At 58.9% G+C, this 14751-nt stretch overlaps 1 protein-coding gene across 1 annotated transcript; it reads right to left on the bottom strand.

Annotated features, from left to right (window-relative positions):
* Positions 1–393: 393 nt before the first annotated feature.
* On the bottom strand, positions 394–11469 carry Sstr5 (somatostatin receptor 5). Its single transcript, XM_048332603.1, has 2 exons — positions 11428–11469; positions 394–2138 (listed from the first exon to the last, which is right to left on the bottom strand). Exon 2 carries the CDS (start codon positions 2100–2102, stop codon positions 1011–1013), a length of 1092 nt encoding a protein of 363 aa, XP_048188560.1. The 5' UTR covers positions 2103–2138; positions 11428–11469; the 3' UTR covers positions 394–1010.
* Positions 11470–14751: the final 3282 nt, after the last annotated feature.

Here is a 14751-nt window from a genome sequence, read left to right as displayed (position 1 = left end):
TGCTCTGGGGGCAGCTCTCCCCCGTCCCGTATGCCTCCCTCTCCTGGGCCAGAGCTCCAGCAGGAGGTGGAAGAGGGGCCAGAGACTCTTGGTGTCCTCATAGTCTCTGCACTCCACTGAACCACTCTAGACAGACCTGGCCTCAGGTCTGCACCTGACCTCACCTCTGCCATGGAGCCCTAGGGTCAGAGGGGTTGCCTCTCACTGCACAGCAGTGTCCCCATGCCATGGAGCCCTGGGGTTAGAGGGGTCACACCCTCACTGGGCAGTAGTGTCCCCCCACTGTGGAGCTCCAGGGTCAGAGGGGAACCACCTCCTCACTGGACAGCAGTGTCCCCCCACTGTGGAGCTCCAGGGTCAGAGGGGAACCACCTCCTCACTGGATAGCAGTGTCCCCCACTGTGGAGCCCCAGGGTCAGAGGGGGTCACCCCCTCACTGGACAGCAGTGTGCAGCAGACCAAGGAGAGTGGGTCAGGATGTGGGCTGCAGGCAGGCTCATGGGGCTCTGAACAGATACCTCAGGGGTTCAGCAGGCACTGGCTGCGCAGGGCCAGCCACAGCTTTGCCCCCCCCCCCCATGTCTCCAGTGTCACTGTAGAGGCCAGTGGGCTGCCCAGCCTGGGGCTGTATCCACACACATTCAGGGCTCCAATCTAGAGAGTGGCATGCAGGACTGACCAGGGGGCTACATGTGGGGGCCGGGCAGGTCCAGCATGCCTTGGGGTGGGGTCACCAGTTCATGGCTTCAGTCAGAGCTTTCAAGCTGGCCTTTCATCACCCTCCCATGGGGCTGACTGGAGTCAGGCCAGGGTGGGAGTGGAGGGCAAGGCCTCCCTTCTCCATGCCCCCAGATCCCTGCCTAGCCGAACAGGCTGAGGGGAGAGACAACCTGTCACCACACCTTGGCCGGTGTCCACTCATGGCCTGGCCTTGTCTTCATGCCCCCTCTGGGAACCCCTGAACACACCCCACGATCTGGAGGATGACATGGTGGAGGCCCCATGAGGCCTCACAGCTGGCTGGTTTGCATGCACCCGTCAGCCTTGCGGCCCTGGGGTGCCTGCATGCTTTCCTGTGTTCGCCCGCTCTTGTCCAGCCGAGGCTCAGCGGCATCCATGTCCTCTGCACCATAGCCTCTGCGGAGGCACAGAACCTTCCGGAAGTTCTGGCGGAAGTTGTCAGAGAGGAAGCCGTACAGCAGAGGGTTGGCACAGCTATTGGCATAGGATAGGACCACCACAAAGAAGTAGAGGCCAGCTGAGGCGGGCTCCTCGGGCAGTGTGAAGGCCAGGTTAACAATGTTTACGATGAAGAAGGGCAGCCAGCAGCCCACGAAGACCACCACCACCACCAGCACCATGCGGGTCACCCTGCGCTCTGAGCGCCGTCGCCGTGAGCAGCCCACGCGCATGCCCGCCGCCTTCACCTTCACCACGATAAGCAGGTAGCAGAGGCAGATGACCAGCAGCGGCCCGAAGAAGCCCAGAACAGATGTGTAGGTGATGAAGGCTGCACCCCACAGCCCCACGGGCTCCGGCCAGCTGAGGTTGCAGGTGCCCCAGCCCTCCTGGACGTCCGCGAAGACCAGCAGTGGCAGCGCCATGAGCAGGGAGAAGGCCCAGACGGCAGCACTGGCCAGCTTGGCCACCCGGGGCCGGCGCCAGCGGGCGGAGCGGAGCGGATGGACCACAGCCAGGTAGCGGTCAATACTCATGATGGTCAGGCAGAAGATGCTGGTGAACTGGTTGATACCATCCAGGGTCATGACCAGGCGGCACAGGAAGGGGCCGAAAGGCCAATAGGAGACCGCGTTCTGCGTGGCCAAGAAGGGCAGCCCCATCATAAGCAGCACGTCGGCCACAGCTAGGTTGAGGATGTACACATTGGTGACCGTCTTCATCTTGGCATGGCGCAGCACCACGTAGATGACCAGGGTGTTGCCGCTCAGGCCCACCGCGCACACCAGCAAGTACAGCACAGGCACTAGCACTGCCCGGGCCCCGGCTGAGTGCACTGGCCTGGCCATTGTCCTGTTGTAGCCATCTCCGGGGGCAGCAGAGGCATTCCAGCCCAGTGTTCCAGCCAGGAACAGAGGCTCCATGGTGGTGCCCAGGCCAAGCCCCAACCTGCGTCTGTCCTGTAAGAGAAGGGAATGGGAGCACGCTCAGGGGATGGGAGCACATTCGGGATAGGAGCGCACTCAGGGGACTGAAGCATGCTCAGGGAACAGGAGCATGCTCAGGGGACAGGAGCACGCTCAGGGGATGGGAGCACACTCTGGACAGAAGCACACACAGGGATGGGAGCACACTCAGGCATTCCTTCCTCCTGTCCTGCCAGCCCCGACGCCGCCCGCCCAATGGCAGCAGGTAAACACCATTAGTCACGTTCAACTGGGCCAGGAATCACATCAAGCAAATTGTTTGGAAAACAAGGCAGAAGAGGAAGGACTGCTGGGGGCCATGGAGTCAGCATCGGGCAGCAGTGGCTCAGGAGGCAGGCCAGCTATTGGTAATGCCATGGCTACCCTGATCTGCACCTGAAGGCCCCCTTCCATTGGCCTCAGTTTCTCCTAGAGGCCTCTTGGAGCTGTGAGGCCAGTACTAAGACACAGAGCATCCCTGTCGTAGCCCCCCCGCCCCCCCGCTTCCAGGGCACAAGGCTCTAGAGGTGGCCAGTGGGGGAGGTGAAGCGGAGGCCGAGACCAGGGCTGAGTCAAGCCCCTCACACCCAGCAGCATGTACAGCACCCTCCTGCTCTCCCCAGCACTGGCTCCATTGGGCCTCCCTAATCAAGAGTTTCTCTGCGTGTGCCCGCCAGGCTGAGCTAGACTCACATAGGGCAGCGCAGCCAGGATGTGGGCTCTGCCCCTACGCACAAGGACAGAGCTCCCCCCACCCCATAGGGCCAGGTGCAGAGTGAGGCACACACAGGTGTGGTGCACACCAGCCTCCCTTGCTGCATGGAGACTGAGGACAAGCAAACCCATGAAATGCCAGAATGGCAGCAGCTGGAGGAGGTGCAAGGGCTGAGGGCACAGGGCTCAGCCATCAGCTGTGCTGACCTGGAGCCCTGGTTCAGTCCTGCTTGGCAAATCCAGTGGCCCAAGTAATCACTCCAAAGGCTTTCATGACAGGACCCTGCCCTGGTGATGCCAGGGACTGAGCAGAGGCAAGTGAAGTTTCAACAACAGGAAGAAGAGGTCCAGAGGAAGGGAGAGTACAGGACAAACACTACCAATTACAAAGACAAATCTCCTTTCCCCCATATCCCCATGTTCCCCTGACCACACCCTCAGGCCACACATCCCACATCCCACATCCCATATCCACCATCCCACATCTGCCATCCCACATCCCCACATCCCCAATCCCACATCCCAAATCCCCACATCCCCACAAACCACATCCCCACATCCCATATCCCCACATCCCCACATCCCCACATCCCACATCCCCAAACCCACATCTCTACATCCACACAACTCCACATCCCCACATCCCCACAAACCACATCCCACATCCAACATTCCCACATCCCACATCTCTACATCCCCACGTCCCCACATCCCCACATACCCACATCCCACATCCCCACATCCCTATGTCCCCACATCCCCACATCCCCACATACCACATCCCAAATGCCCACATCCCCACATCCCCACATCCCCACATCCCACATCCCATATCCACCATCCCACATCTGCCATCCCATATCCCCACATCCCAAATCCCACAATCCCATATCCCACATCCCACATCCCAAATACCACATTCCCACATGCCACATCTCACATCCCCACATTCCCACATCCCACATCCCCACATCTCCAGATCCCACATCCCCACATCCCACTTCCCCACATTCCCCATCTGCACATCCCACATCCCCACATTCTACACCCCACATTGGCCATCCCACATCCTCACATCCCAGATCCCCACATCCTCACATCCCACATCCCCATATCCCACATCCCACATCCAACATCCCACATCCCACATCCCACATGCCTACATCCCCACATCCCCACATCCCACATCCCCACATCCCCACATACCACATCCCTACATCCCCACATCCGACATCCCACAACCCAAATCCCACATTCCCACATCCCACATCCCAAATCCCCACATCTCCACATCCCACATCCCACATCCCCACATCTCCAGATCCCCACATCCCCACACCCCCACATCCCACATCCCCACATCCCCACATCCCCACATCCCACATCCCACATCCCACATGCCCACATCCCCACATTTCCAGATCCCACATCCCCACATCCACACATCCCACATCCCCACATCCCCACATCCTACATCCCACATGCCCACATCCCCACATCCCACATCCCCACGTCCCACATCCCCAGATCCCTACATCCCACATCCCTACATTCCACATCTCCACATCCCACATCCCCACATCCCATGTCCCTACATTCCACATATCCACATCCCCACATCCCCCTTCCGCACATCCCCACATCCCACATCCCCACATGCCACTTCCCCACATTCCCCATCCACACATCACACATCCCCACATCCTACATCCCACATCCCACATCCCCACATCCCACATCTCCAAACCTCATACCCCCACATCCCACATCCCTACATTCCCACATCCCCACATCCCCACATCCCCACATCCCACATCCCACATCCCACATCCCTACATCCCCACATCCCCACATCCCACATCCCACATCCCCACATCTCCAGATCCCACATCCCACATCCCACATTCCACAACCCACATCCCTAGATCCCCACATCCCACATCCCTACATCCACATATCCCACATCCCCACATCTCCAGATCTCCAGATCCCACATCCCCACATCCCCACATACCCACATCCCCACATCTCCAGATCCCCACATCCCACATCCCCACATCTCCAGATCCCACATCCCTACATCCCACATCCCACATCCCACAACCCACATCCCCAGATCCCCACATCCCACATCCCTACATACACATATCCCACATCCCCACATCTCCAGATCCCACATCCCCACATCCCACATCCCACATCCCCACATCTCCAGATCCCCACATCCCCACATCCACAACCCACATCCCACATCCCACATGCCCACATCCCACATCCCAAATACCACATTCCCACATGCCCACATCCCACATCCCACATCCCACATCCCCACATCCCACATCTCCACATCCCACTTCCCCACATTCCCCATCTGCACATCCCACATCCCCACATCCTACACCCCACATTTGCCATCCCACATCCTCACATCCCACATCCCCACATCCCACATCCCTACATCCCACATCCCTACATCCCCACATCCCCACTTCCCCACATCCCACATCCCCACATCCCACATCCCACATCCCCACATCCCACATCCCTACATCCTCACATCCCCACTTCCCCACATCCCACATCCCCACATCCCACATCCCACATCCCCACATCCCCACATCCGACATCCCACAACCCAAATCACACATTCCCACATCCCACATCCCACATCCCCACATCTCCAGATCCCCACATCCCCACATCCACACATCCCACATCCCCACATCCCACATCCCAAATGCCCACATCCCCACATCCCACATCCCCAGATCCCTATATCCCACATCCCTACATTCCACATCTCCACATCCCACATCCCCACATCCCCACATACCATGTCCCTACATTCCACATACCCACATCCCCCTTCCGCATATCCCCACATCCCACATCCCCATATGCCACTTCCCCACATTCCCCATCCACACATCCCACACACCCACATCCCACATCCCCACATCCCCACATCCCACATCCCACATCCCCACGTCCCACATCCCAAATCCCCACATCCCACATCCCACATCCCCAAATCCGCACATCTCCAGATCCCCACACCCCACATGCCCACAACCCACATCCCACATCCCACATGCCCACATCCCACATCCCCACATCCCCACATCCCACATCCCATATCCACCATCCCACATCTGCCATCCCACATCCCCACATCCCAAATCCCACAATCCCACATCCCACATCCCTACATCCACACATCACACATCCTACATCCCCACATCCCCACATCTCTAGATCCCCACATTCCACATCCCCACATCCCACTTCCCCACATTCCCCATCTGCACATCCCACATCCCCACATCCTACACCCCACATCTGCCATCCCACATCTCCACAACCCACATCCCCACATCCCTACATCCCACATCTCACATCCCTACATCCCCACATCCCCATATCTCCACATCCGACATCCCACGATCCCACATCCCACAACCCACAACCCAAATCCCACATTCCCACATCCCACATCCCCACATCTCCACATCCCACATCCCACATCCCCACATCTCCAGATCCCCACATCCCACATTTCCATGTCCCACATCCCTACATCTACACATCCTACATCCCACATCCCCATATCCCCACATCCCACATCCCACATCCTATATCCACCATCCCATATCTGCCATCCCACATCCCCACAACCCACATCCTACATCCCCACATCCCACATCCCCACATCCCCACATCCCCACATCCCCACATCCCCACATCTCCAGATCCCACATTCCCACATCCCACATTCCACAACCCACATTCCCAGATCCCCACATCTCACATCCCTACATCCACATATCCCACATCCCCACATCTCCAGTTCCCACATCCCCACATCCCCACATCCTCACATCCCCACATCACACATCCCACATCCCCACATCTCTAGATCCCCACATCCCACATCCCCACATCTCCAGATCCCCACACCCCACATGCCCACAACCCACATCCCACATGCCCACAACCCACATCCCACATCCCCACATCCCCACATCCCACATCCCATATCCACCATCCCACATCTGCCATCCCACATCCCCACATCCCAAATCCCACAATCCCACATCCCACATCCCTACATCCACACATCCCACATCCTACATCCCCACATCCCCACATCTCTAGATCCCCACATTCCACATCCCCACATCCCACTTCCCCACATTCCCCATCTGCACATCCCACATCCCCACATCCTACACCCCACATCTGCCATCCCACATCTCCACAACCCACATACCCACATCCCTACATCCCACATCTCACATCCCTACATCCCCACATCCCCATATCTCCACATCCGACATCCCACAATCCCACATCCCACATCCCACAACCCAAATCCCACATTCCCACATCCCACATCCCCACATCTCCAGTTCCCACATCCCCACATCCCCACATCCTCACATCCCCACATCCCCACATCACACATCCCACATCCCCACATCTCCAGATCCCCACATCTCCAGATCCCCACACCCCACATGCCCACAACCCACATCCCACATGCCCACAACCCACATCCCACATCCCCACATCCCCACATCCCACATCCCATATCCACCATCCCACATCTGCCATCCCACATCCCCACATCCCAAATCCCACAATCCCACATCCCACATCCCTACATCCACACATCACACATCCTACATCCCCACATCTCTAGATCCCCACATTCCACATCCCCACATCCCACTTCCCCACATTCCCCATCTGCACATCCCACATCCCCACATCCTACACCCCACATCTGCCATCCCACATCTCCACAACCCACATCCCCACATCCCTACATCCCACATCTCACATCCCTACATCCCCACATCCCCATATCTCCACATCCGACATCCCACAATCCCACATCCCACATCCCACAACCCAAATCCCACATTCCCACATCCCACATCCCCACATCTCCACATCCCACATCCCACATCCCCACATCTCCAGATCCCCACATCCCACATTTCCATGTCACACATCCCTACATCTACACATCCTACATCCCACATCCCCATATCCCTACATCCCACATCCCACATCCTATATCCACCATCCCATATCTGCCATCCCACATCCCCACATCCCACATCCTACATCCCCACGTCCCACATCCCCACATCCCCACATCCCCACATCCCACATCCCACATTCCACAACCCACATTCCCACATCCCACATTCCACAACCCACATTCCCAGATCCCCACATCTCACATCCCTACATCCACATATCCCACATCCCCACATCTCCAGTTCCCACATCCCCACATCCCCACATCCTCACATCCCCACATCCCCACATCACACATCCCACATCCCCACATCTCCAGATCCCCACATCCCACATCCCCACATCTCCAGATCCCACATCCCCATATCCCACATCCCACAACCCACATCCCCAGATCCCCACATCCCTACATCCACATATCCCACATCCCCACATCTCCAGATCCCACATCCCACATCCCCACATCCCCACATCCCCACACCCCCACATCCCACATCCCACATCCCCACATCTCCAGATCCCCACATCCCACATCCCCACATCTCCAGATCCCACATCCCCACATCTCCACAACCCCACATCCCACACCCCACATCCCCACATCCCACATCTCTACATCCCCACGTCCCCAAATCCCCACATCCCCAAATCCCCACATCCCCACATCCCCCCATCCCCCATCCCCCCATCCCATGTCCTCATGATCCCAGGGCTCATCATTTGAAGAAATGTGCACCAGGACACCATCCACGGCAAGGTGGACCCAGGGATTCCTTTCAGGTGAAATGAAAACCACACGACTTAACAAGCATGATTAGAACATGTGAGCATGTGTGGGTCTTGGAGCAAGGCGTGGAAAATAAACTTGGTAGGGTGGACACATGTGTTCCTTTAGGAGTCACAGACCTTGGGTGTGAAAATATCAGTGGTTTAAACAAAACCCCAATCCCACACAGTCAGGATCCATGAGTTCTGATAGCGCTGAAGAGAGAATCAGTGACCTGGAAGAGGCAGAGACAGGAAGAGACGTTGGGGCCGGGAGGGCTGCAGGGGAGGGTGGAGGGGAATCAGGGAGGAGGAAGAGGCCAGCAGCCTCCACAGCCAGCACAAGTTCTGTCCTGGGCAGGAGGAAGCTGCCCCATGTAGGCCTTGCCACCCTGGAGTGCGGTGGAGACATAACTGCTGAGCCAGGGATGTGGCTTCGTGGACAGCACTTCTCTAGAATGCAAGAGGCCTTGGATGTGATGCCCAGTACTGCAAAAACAACACAAAACAAGTTCTAATAAAAAGATCAAGGCCAGTCTTGGGGGACATCGAGAGGCAGTGGGGGACTCCTAGAGCGGTGCTCTACTCCTTGGGATGGAGGAGTATCCCCAGGTGGGGAGCCCATACTCACCCCCATGGCTTGGGCTGCCATCCAGGAGTGGCCTCCCTTAGGGATGCAGAGGGCCCATGGCTGCTTCCCTAGAGGCACCTGGCAGGGCTAGGATGTGCTCTGTGGGCCAGTAGTCCCCCCACTCAATATTCACAGATAGCATAGGCAGCTTCTGTGGAGCACAGACAGTGCTGCAGTGAAAGGGATGCTGCCGCATGAGCACACAGAACAGCAGTGCAGCTGCAGAGCGCTTCCAGAGACGCTCCCTAGAAGACCAATGAGGGGTTTCCAGGCCATGCTGCTGCCCCCAGGGTGGCAGGACGGAGCTGATGGAACAGCTCCCGATGGTGGGCTGTCCACCCTTGGGGCTGTCCACAAACTCAGGGCCTCACCAATGCAGGCCCCAGGCTCCCTGGCCCCTCAGTGCATGCTTGATCTTAAGTCTCGTCAGTAGCTCTTAACCTCTGAGGCTCCACGGAGACCCTGCCCAGGGGCTCCAGCACCCAGGATCCTGGAAGGGCTTCACAGGTTGGACCCCTCCCGCCCCCACACCCATCTCTGCCATGCCTGTAAACACTCACTCCCCACTACAGTGCAGAGCAGCAAAGAATAAAATAGGCCCCAGAGCCATGGCTGCCTTTTGGAACATAATTCTGTAAGAGCCATTATTTCTAAGAGCAATCTTCTTAGTCACAAAAATTACATGCTCATGGGAAAATTGCCCCCAGAGCCCTTTCCATTGTGGGGGGATTCAGTGAGGGAGTAGCTGATGATAGGCCTTTGGCTCCTGAGCTCCCACTATGACAGGAGCTGCTTGGCCAGCACTGGAACAGGCCCACGCTGTCCACGTTGCTCCAGCACTGTCTGGGGACCTGTGGCAATTCTCCCAGCCTTGCCTTCAGGTGCTGTTCAGCCAGCACTGGGGTCTGGCTGCCTGACCCCGGGTAGCAGTTCTGGAAGCGAATCTGCCTAGCCTGGGGGCTGCTGACACTGAAGTCAGCCAGGGCTTACAGGCCCCTCCTGTGGCACTGCTGGGGATCCCCCTCCTACCTCCCTCCAAAGCACTGCACAATCCCGAAGGCAGAAGTCAAAGGATTCTTACCACCCCGCCCCCAAGGGGCGGTGGGGGGGAGGACTGAGGCTTGTGTGGGAAGTTAGGTTTCGCAGTGGGGAGGCCAGGCCTCCCCAGCCATCCTAGAGGCTCAGGGGTGCTGCGTGCCCCCAGAAGGTGTTTGAAGAGCACGGAAGGAAGCATCAACCCTCACTTGAGAAGCCCTGCTTGGCCATGGCCTTTGGTCGCTGCTGACAGAGGGGCAAGGTGGCCCCTTTCCTCCCCCTCAGCCGCCCCAGGAAGCACTGACTTCAGAAGACCTCCAGCTCCATCTGCTCCCCACAGCGGCAACCTTCTATCCTGGGGCTCCTGGCACCTAGTGGTCACCTCCTGGGGCAGGCCCCTAGCACCTGGAGGTCATCTCCAGAGACAGGCACCTGGTGGCAGGCAGGAGGAGCCAGCCACAGAAGGTTCCAGCACCTTCCAGCATGCTCTCGGTTTTCCTCCTGTGGAGGGGCACTGATGGTCTCCAGGCGACATGTCAGGGGCAACTGGCTGGTCCCTGCACCTCTCCTCCCAGCAGGCAGGGCACACCCAGCCTCTCCAATCCCAGCAGGCTCCCGCTTGTGCGCACCAAACCACAGAGTTGGGGGACCCCGGAATTGGACATGCCTACATCCCTGACGCCTTTCCGCGGACCCCTGGCTCTGCCAACGCCCCTTCCGCGTGTCCCTAGTCCTTGACCGCCGGTTGCAGGGCCCTCGGGTACTCGGAGGTTTCTACCGACCTGGACACCAGCGGCCTCCGGGCCCCAGGGGCAGCGAGAGGGCTGCCCACGGCTGGCTGCGGCGAGCTGGCGTGCTGGGCGGCGCAGTGTCTGGAGTGGAGGTGGGGGGTACGAGTCCGGAGGGGTGGGCGCGGTGCCCCAGGGCGCGGGGTTGGGGAAGTGCCCGCGGTCTGAGGGGCGCGGTTCCCCGGGTCGGAGGCGCGGTGCTCGGAGGCTGGGGGCGTGGACAGGGGCATGCAAGGTCCGGGTGCGCGGTGCCCCGGGGAGCAGCGTGGGGGAGCAGACAGGGGATCGGCGGTAGACTCACCTGCCTGGGAAAGTGTCAGGATAGCCAAGCCCGATGCTCGCCCGCCACTCCGGGCGCTGGACGCCGGCGGGGGCGGGGGGGGGGAGGGGGGCGGGGAGGAGCGGGCGGGTACCGAGGGCGGGCAGAGGGGCGGGCACTGGGGCGGGGCGGGTCTGCCCGCGGGGGGCGGGGTGGCCGCTCCCCTGGAACCGTCACACACCGCCCAGCCCGCAGTTCTTGTTGCAGGCAGTGACTAGACGACGCCCCTCTTTCTGCCGTCCATGCTGGAGGCCCCAGCTCGGGAGGTTGGGCCTCCGGCGGCAAGGCCCTTCCAGCGAGGGGAGAAACACTTGCGCCTTGAAGGAGACATCTCGTGGGTCTCCACGGGTCACTAGAGAGGAGGGGGATGATGGGATGATGGTGGGCAGTGGCCCGGGCTACTTGGCGAGGGGCATCCCAGGCTGTTCTGGGTCTCCCCTGAGGGAGGTCCAGTCCTCCTCTAGGGTGGGTCTCCGCTGGGGGGAGTTCCATCTGCTGCCCCCCCAGTCCTATGCTGGAGTTCCCATCCTCCACTGAGGGGCCTCATTTCAGCAAGAGGGCAACCCCTCCCCTCCACCCAGGGACTCCTGCTTTCAGGCTGCTGAAGGGCAGCCAAGTTCCAGGTGCCGGAGTTACTCATCTGTGAGGCACTGAACTTACACCTGAGGGCGTCTCCCCACACAGGGCGGCGCCCACCACCTTCATGCTGACCAGCCTCTGGGGATTGAGACCAGAGGGCACTAGAGGATGGCAGACCCCACACACACCAGGCCCTCCAGACACCAGCCCCCCAAGACACCAGGACCCCAGACACCAGGTCCACCCAGAACCTTCTGAAACCCACCAAGGGTGGAACTGCACCCTGGGGGTGGGAGGAGGCTCTGACTCCCTGGCCCTTGCCCTGGGCAGGAGGATCAGGCCCCCATCTTCATCCCGCCACTACTCAGGCCTGCCTGGGGACACTGTGGAGGGCCAGCCTGGCACCGGGGAGGATTAGCAGCTGCCGGGAGTCATGGCAACTGGACAGTGGCCCCACCGCTCCTGACATGGTGCCCCACACCATAGTGCATGCCACCCCATCCCCAGAGACTTCCAGACACACAGACTCCCCTGAAATTATTCAGGAGGAAAGAGCAAGGCCCTCTCCCCTGAGCCCTTCTGTGCAGGCCACTATGATGTGATGCCAGGCTCTCCTATGGCCATACCCTATACCTCATGCCTGGAATGCCCTTTCTCCAGTTAACCCTGCACCAGGTCAAACAGAAGACCCCAGGCACCCACACCATCTTAGATATGGGAGACTCCAGAGCTAGTGGTGTCTCTGCCCTGGGGCCAGGAAAGCCACAGGCACAGTAAACACCAGCCAGCTCGCTCCCCGGCTTCAGCCTCAGGCAGGCTGCCCTCTGCTGGGAGAGATCAGAGGAATATCAGCAGGTGTGACAGCTCCTCAGCAGGGGCCAGGCAGTCAAAGGGGCACAGGGCAGTGGGCACAGGGACGTGGGCATAGGGATAAGGCTGTGGGCACAGGGATGTGGTCACAGGGTTGAGGCACAGGGCAGTGGGCACAGGGCTGAGGCACAGGGAAGTGGGCACAGGGCTTTGGGTGGCTCCCAGCCAGGCTTAGAGAATGTGGTGGTAGCTCTGTGGGGTTCTCACTGTGTCCCCAAGAGCAGTGGATGCCACACAGTCTGAGAACTGGTCAGTAGGTAGGCCCCATGAAGATGACCTGAGAGAGAGCTAGGAGACAGAGCAGGGTGTTAATGCCCTACTTAGGGATCCCTACAGACTGAGAAGACTCTAGAATATCCTTAGGTCCCTGGGGTGGTGGGGAAGGAAGTAGTGGGCTCAGACTCTAGTGGGGTCTCTTCCCTGTTGTTAAAATAGGAGCACATTGGGGTACAGCTTCTCCCAGAATGGGACTTGAAGGTCCTGCCCAATCCAGCCACGGCCCTCAGCAGGGCCTAGTGAGGGGAAAGGGGTCACATCTTCCTCTCCCCTCCAGTGATGCCAGGAGGGGATGGCCTGGGTCAGGGGTTCTGCCTGTGGTGATGGGAGCCATGCAGAGAGCTGGGCAGGCACTGGTCTGCGGCCCCCACCTTCATCCCGCCACTACCCAGAGCCAGGCCTGGGATGGTGCCATGGCCTGTGGGTGTGGGGCAGCCAGACTTTCACAGGGTCACCTGTGTCCATCTGCAGACATTCAGGAAGCTGCCCGTCAGGCACCAGCTCCCGCAGAGGCTTCCATCACCAACTGCAGATCCCATCACTCAGAAAAGGTCACAAACCCATGGCTTTCTAGTAGAAAGATGCCATTCATGGAAGGAACCAGAGCCTTGTCCCCTCCTCTGGACCCCAAGTGACAGAACCAGGCCCCCAAGGAGGCCTCCCCTGGGGCCAGGGCCTTGGCTGCACCCTTGAAGGCCTACACTAATGGATCTGGTGCCCCCTGTCTGGTGGAGGGAGGTGCCAAACAAGGGCATGAGCCTGAAGCTTCCTAGGGACTCCGGGCTCCACCAGGGGCCTTGAGGATGAGACCCACACCCCCAAGGGTCACAGCCTCCCCCCACCCCCCGTGGAAGGCATGGAGTGCCCTGTGACCCAGATGTGGGGGAGGCTCCTGTGCCTTCCCCGCTCCCTCAGCTTTGCCTTTACATGCATTTTGCTGTTGACTCATGCCAAGCTTGTTCAAGTTGCTAATGTCCCAGTCCCAAGCACATTCTCCTCGATTTATTCAATCAATCAACGATTAAATCAATATAAATCCATTTCACTCACTGGATACAAATGGAACACTATCTTTTCATAATATGCAAGAATTTAGTGATTCATCAATGTGTTTCATTTCATTTTCAATTTGAAAGTCTAATGGCATTCGGAGACAGGAGTTCTCATTAGAGAACAAGTCATTAAACGAGCGGGTGGGAGGGAGCACTCAGCTCTGGCTGCTCAGCTCCTGATGGACAGGAACAGAAACTGGCAGTGTGGCTGGGGGAGGGGGGCCTGGGACAGAGGGGGCGGCAGCTGTCCTGTCCACCTGGTGTCACTCAGTGGTCCTGAGTCCACACCCGCTGCCAGGCACACGCTGCCCCCTGTCGCGCTGGGCCCCACGTGTCCTAGCCATGGAGGCTGCAGGGAGCCAGCAAAAAAATCAAATCAAATCAAATAGAAATTGAGGGCTGGAGAGTCTGTGTCCCTCTGGAAAGCCTGCCACCCGCCACCCGGTCAGCACTGGCGTGAGAGGCTGTGGAGGTCTTTGTGGAAGTGGCCATGGACAGCCCTCATGGCCTGGTGGGACACAGCTAACTG

The sequence above is a fragment of the Perognathus longimembris genome, chromosome 23 (genome assembly GCF_023159225.1).
Source record: "Perognathus longimembris pacificus isolate PPM17 chromosome 23, ASM2315922v1, whole genome shotgun sequence".
Lineage (NCBI taxonomy): Eukaryota > Metazoa > Chordata > Mammalia > Rodentia > Heteromyidae > Perognathus > Perognathus longimembris.
Note: the sequence above shows the minus strand (reverse complement) of the source record. Positions and strands in the feature narration are given on the sequence as shown.

Excerpts from the sequence above, each read along its gene's own strand:
- Sstr5 (XM_048332603.1), bottom strand. The coding sequence starts at position 2,102 with ATGGAGCCTCTGTTCCTGGCTGGAACACTGGGCTGGAATGCCTCTGCT.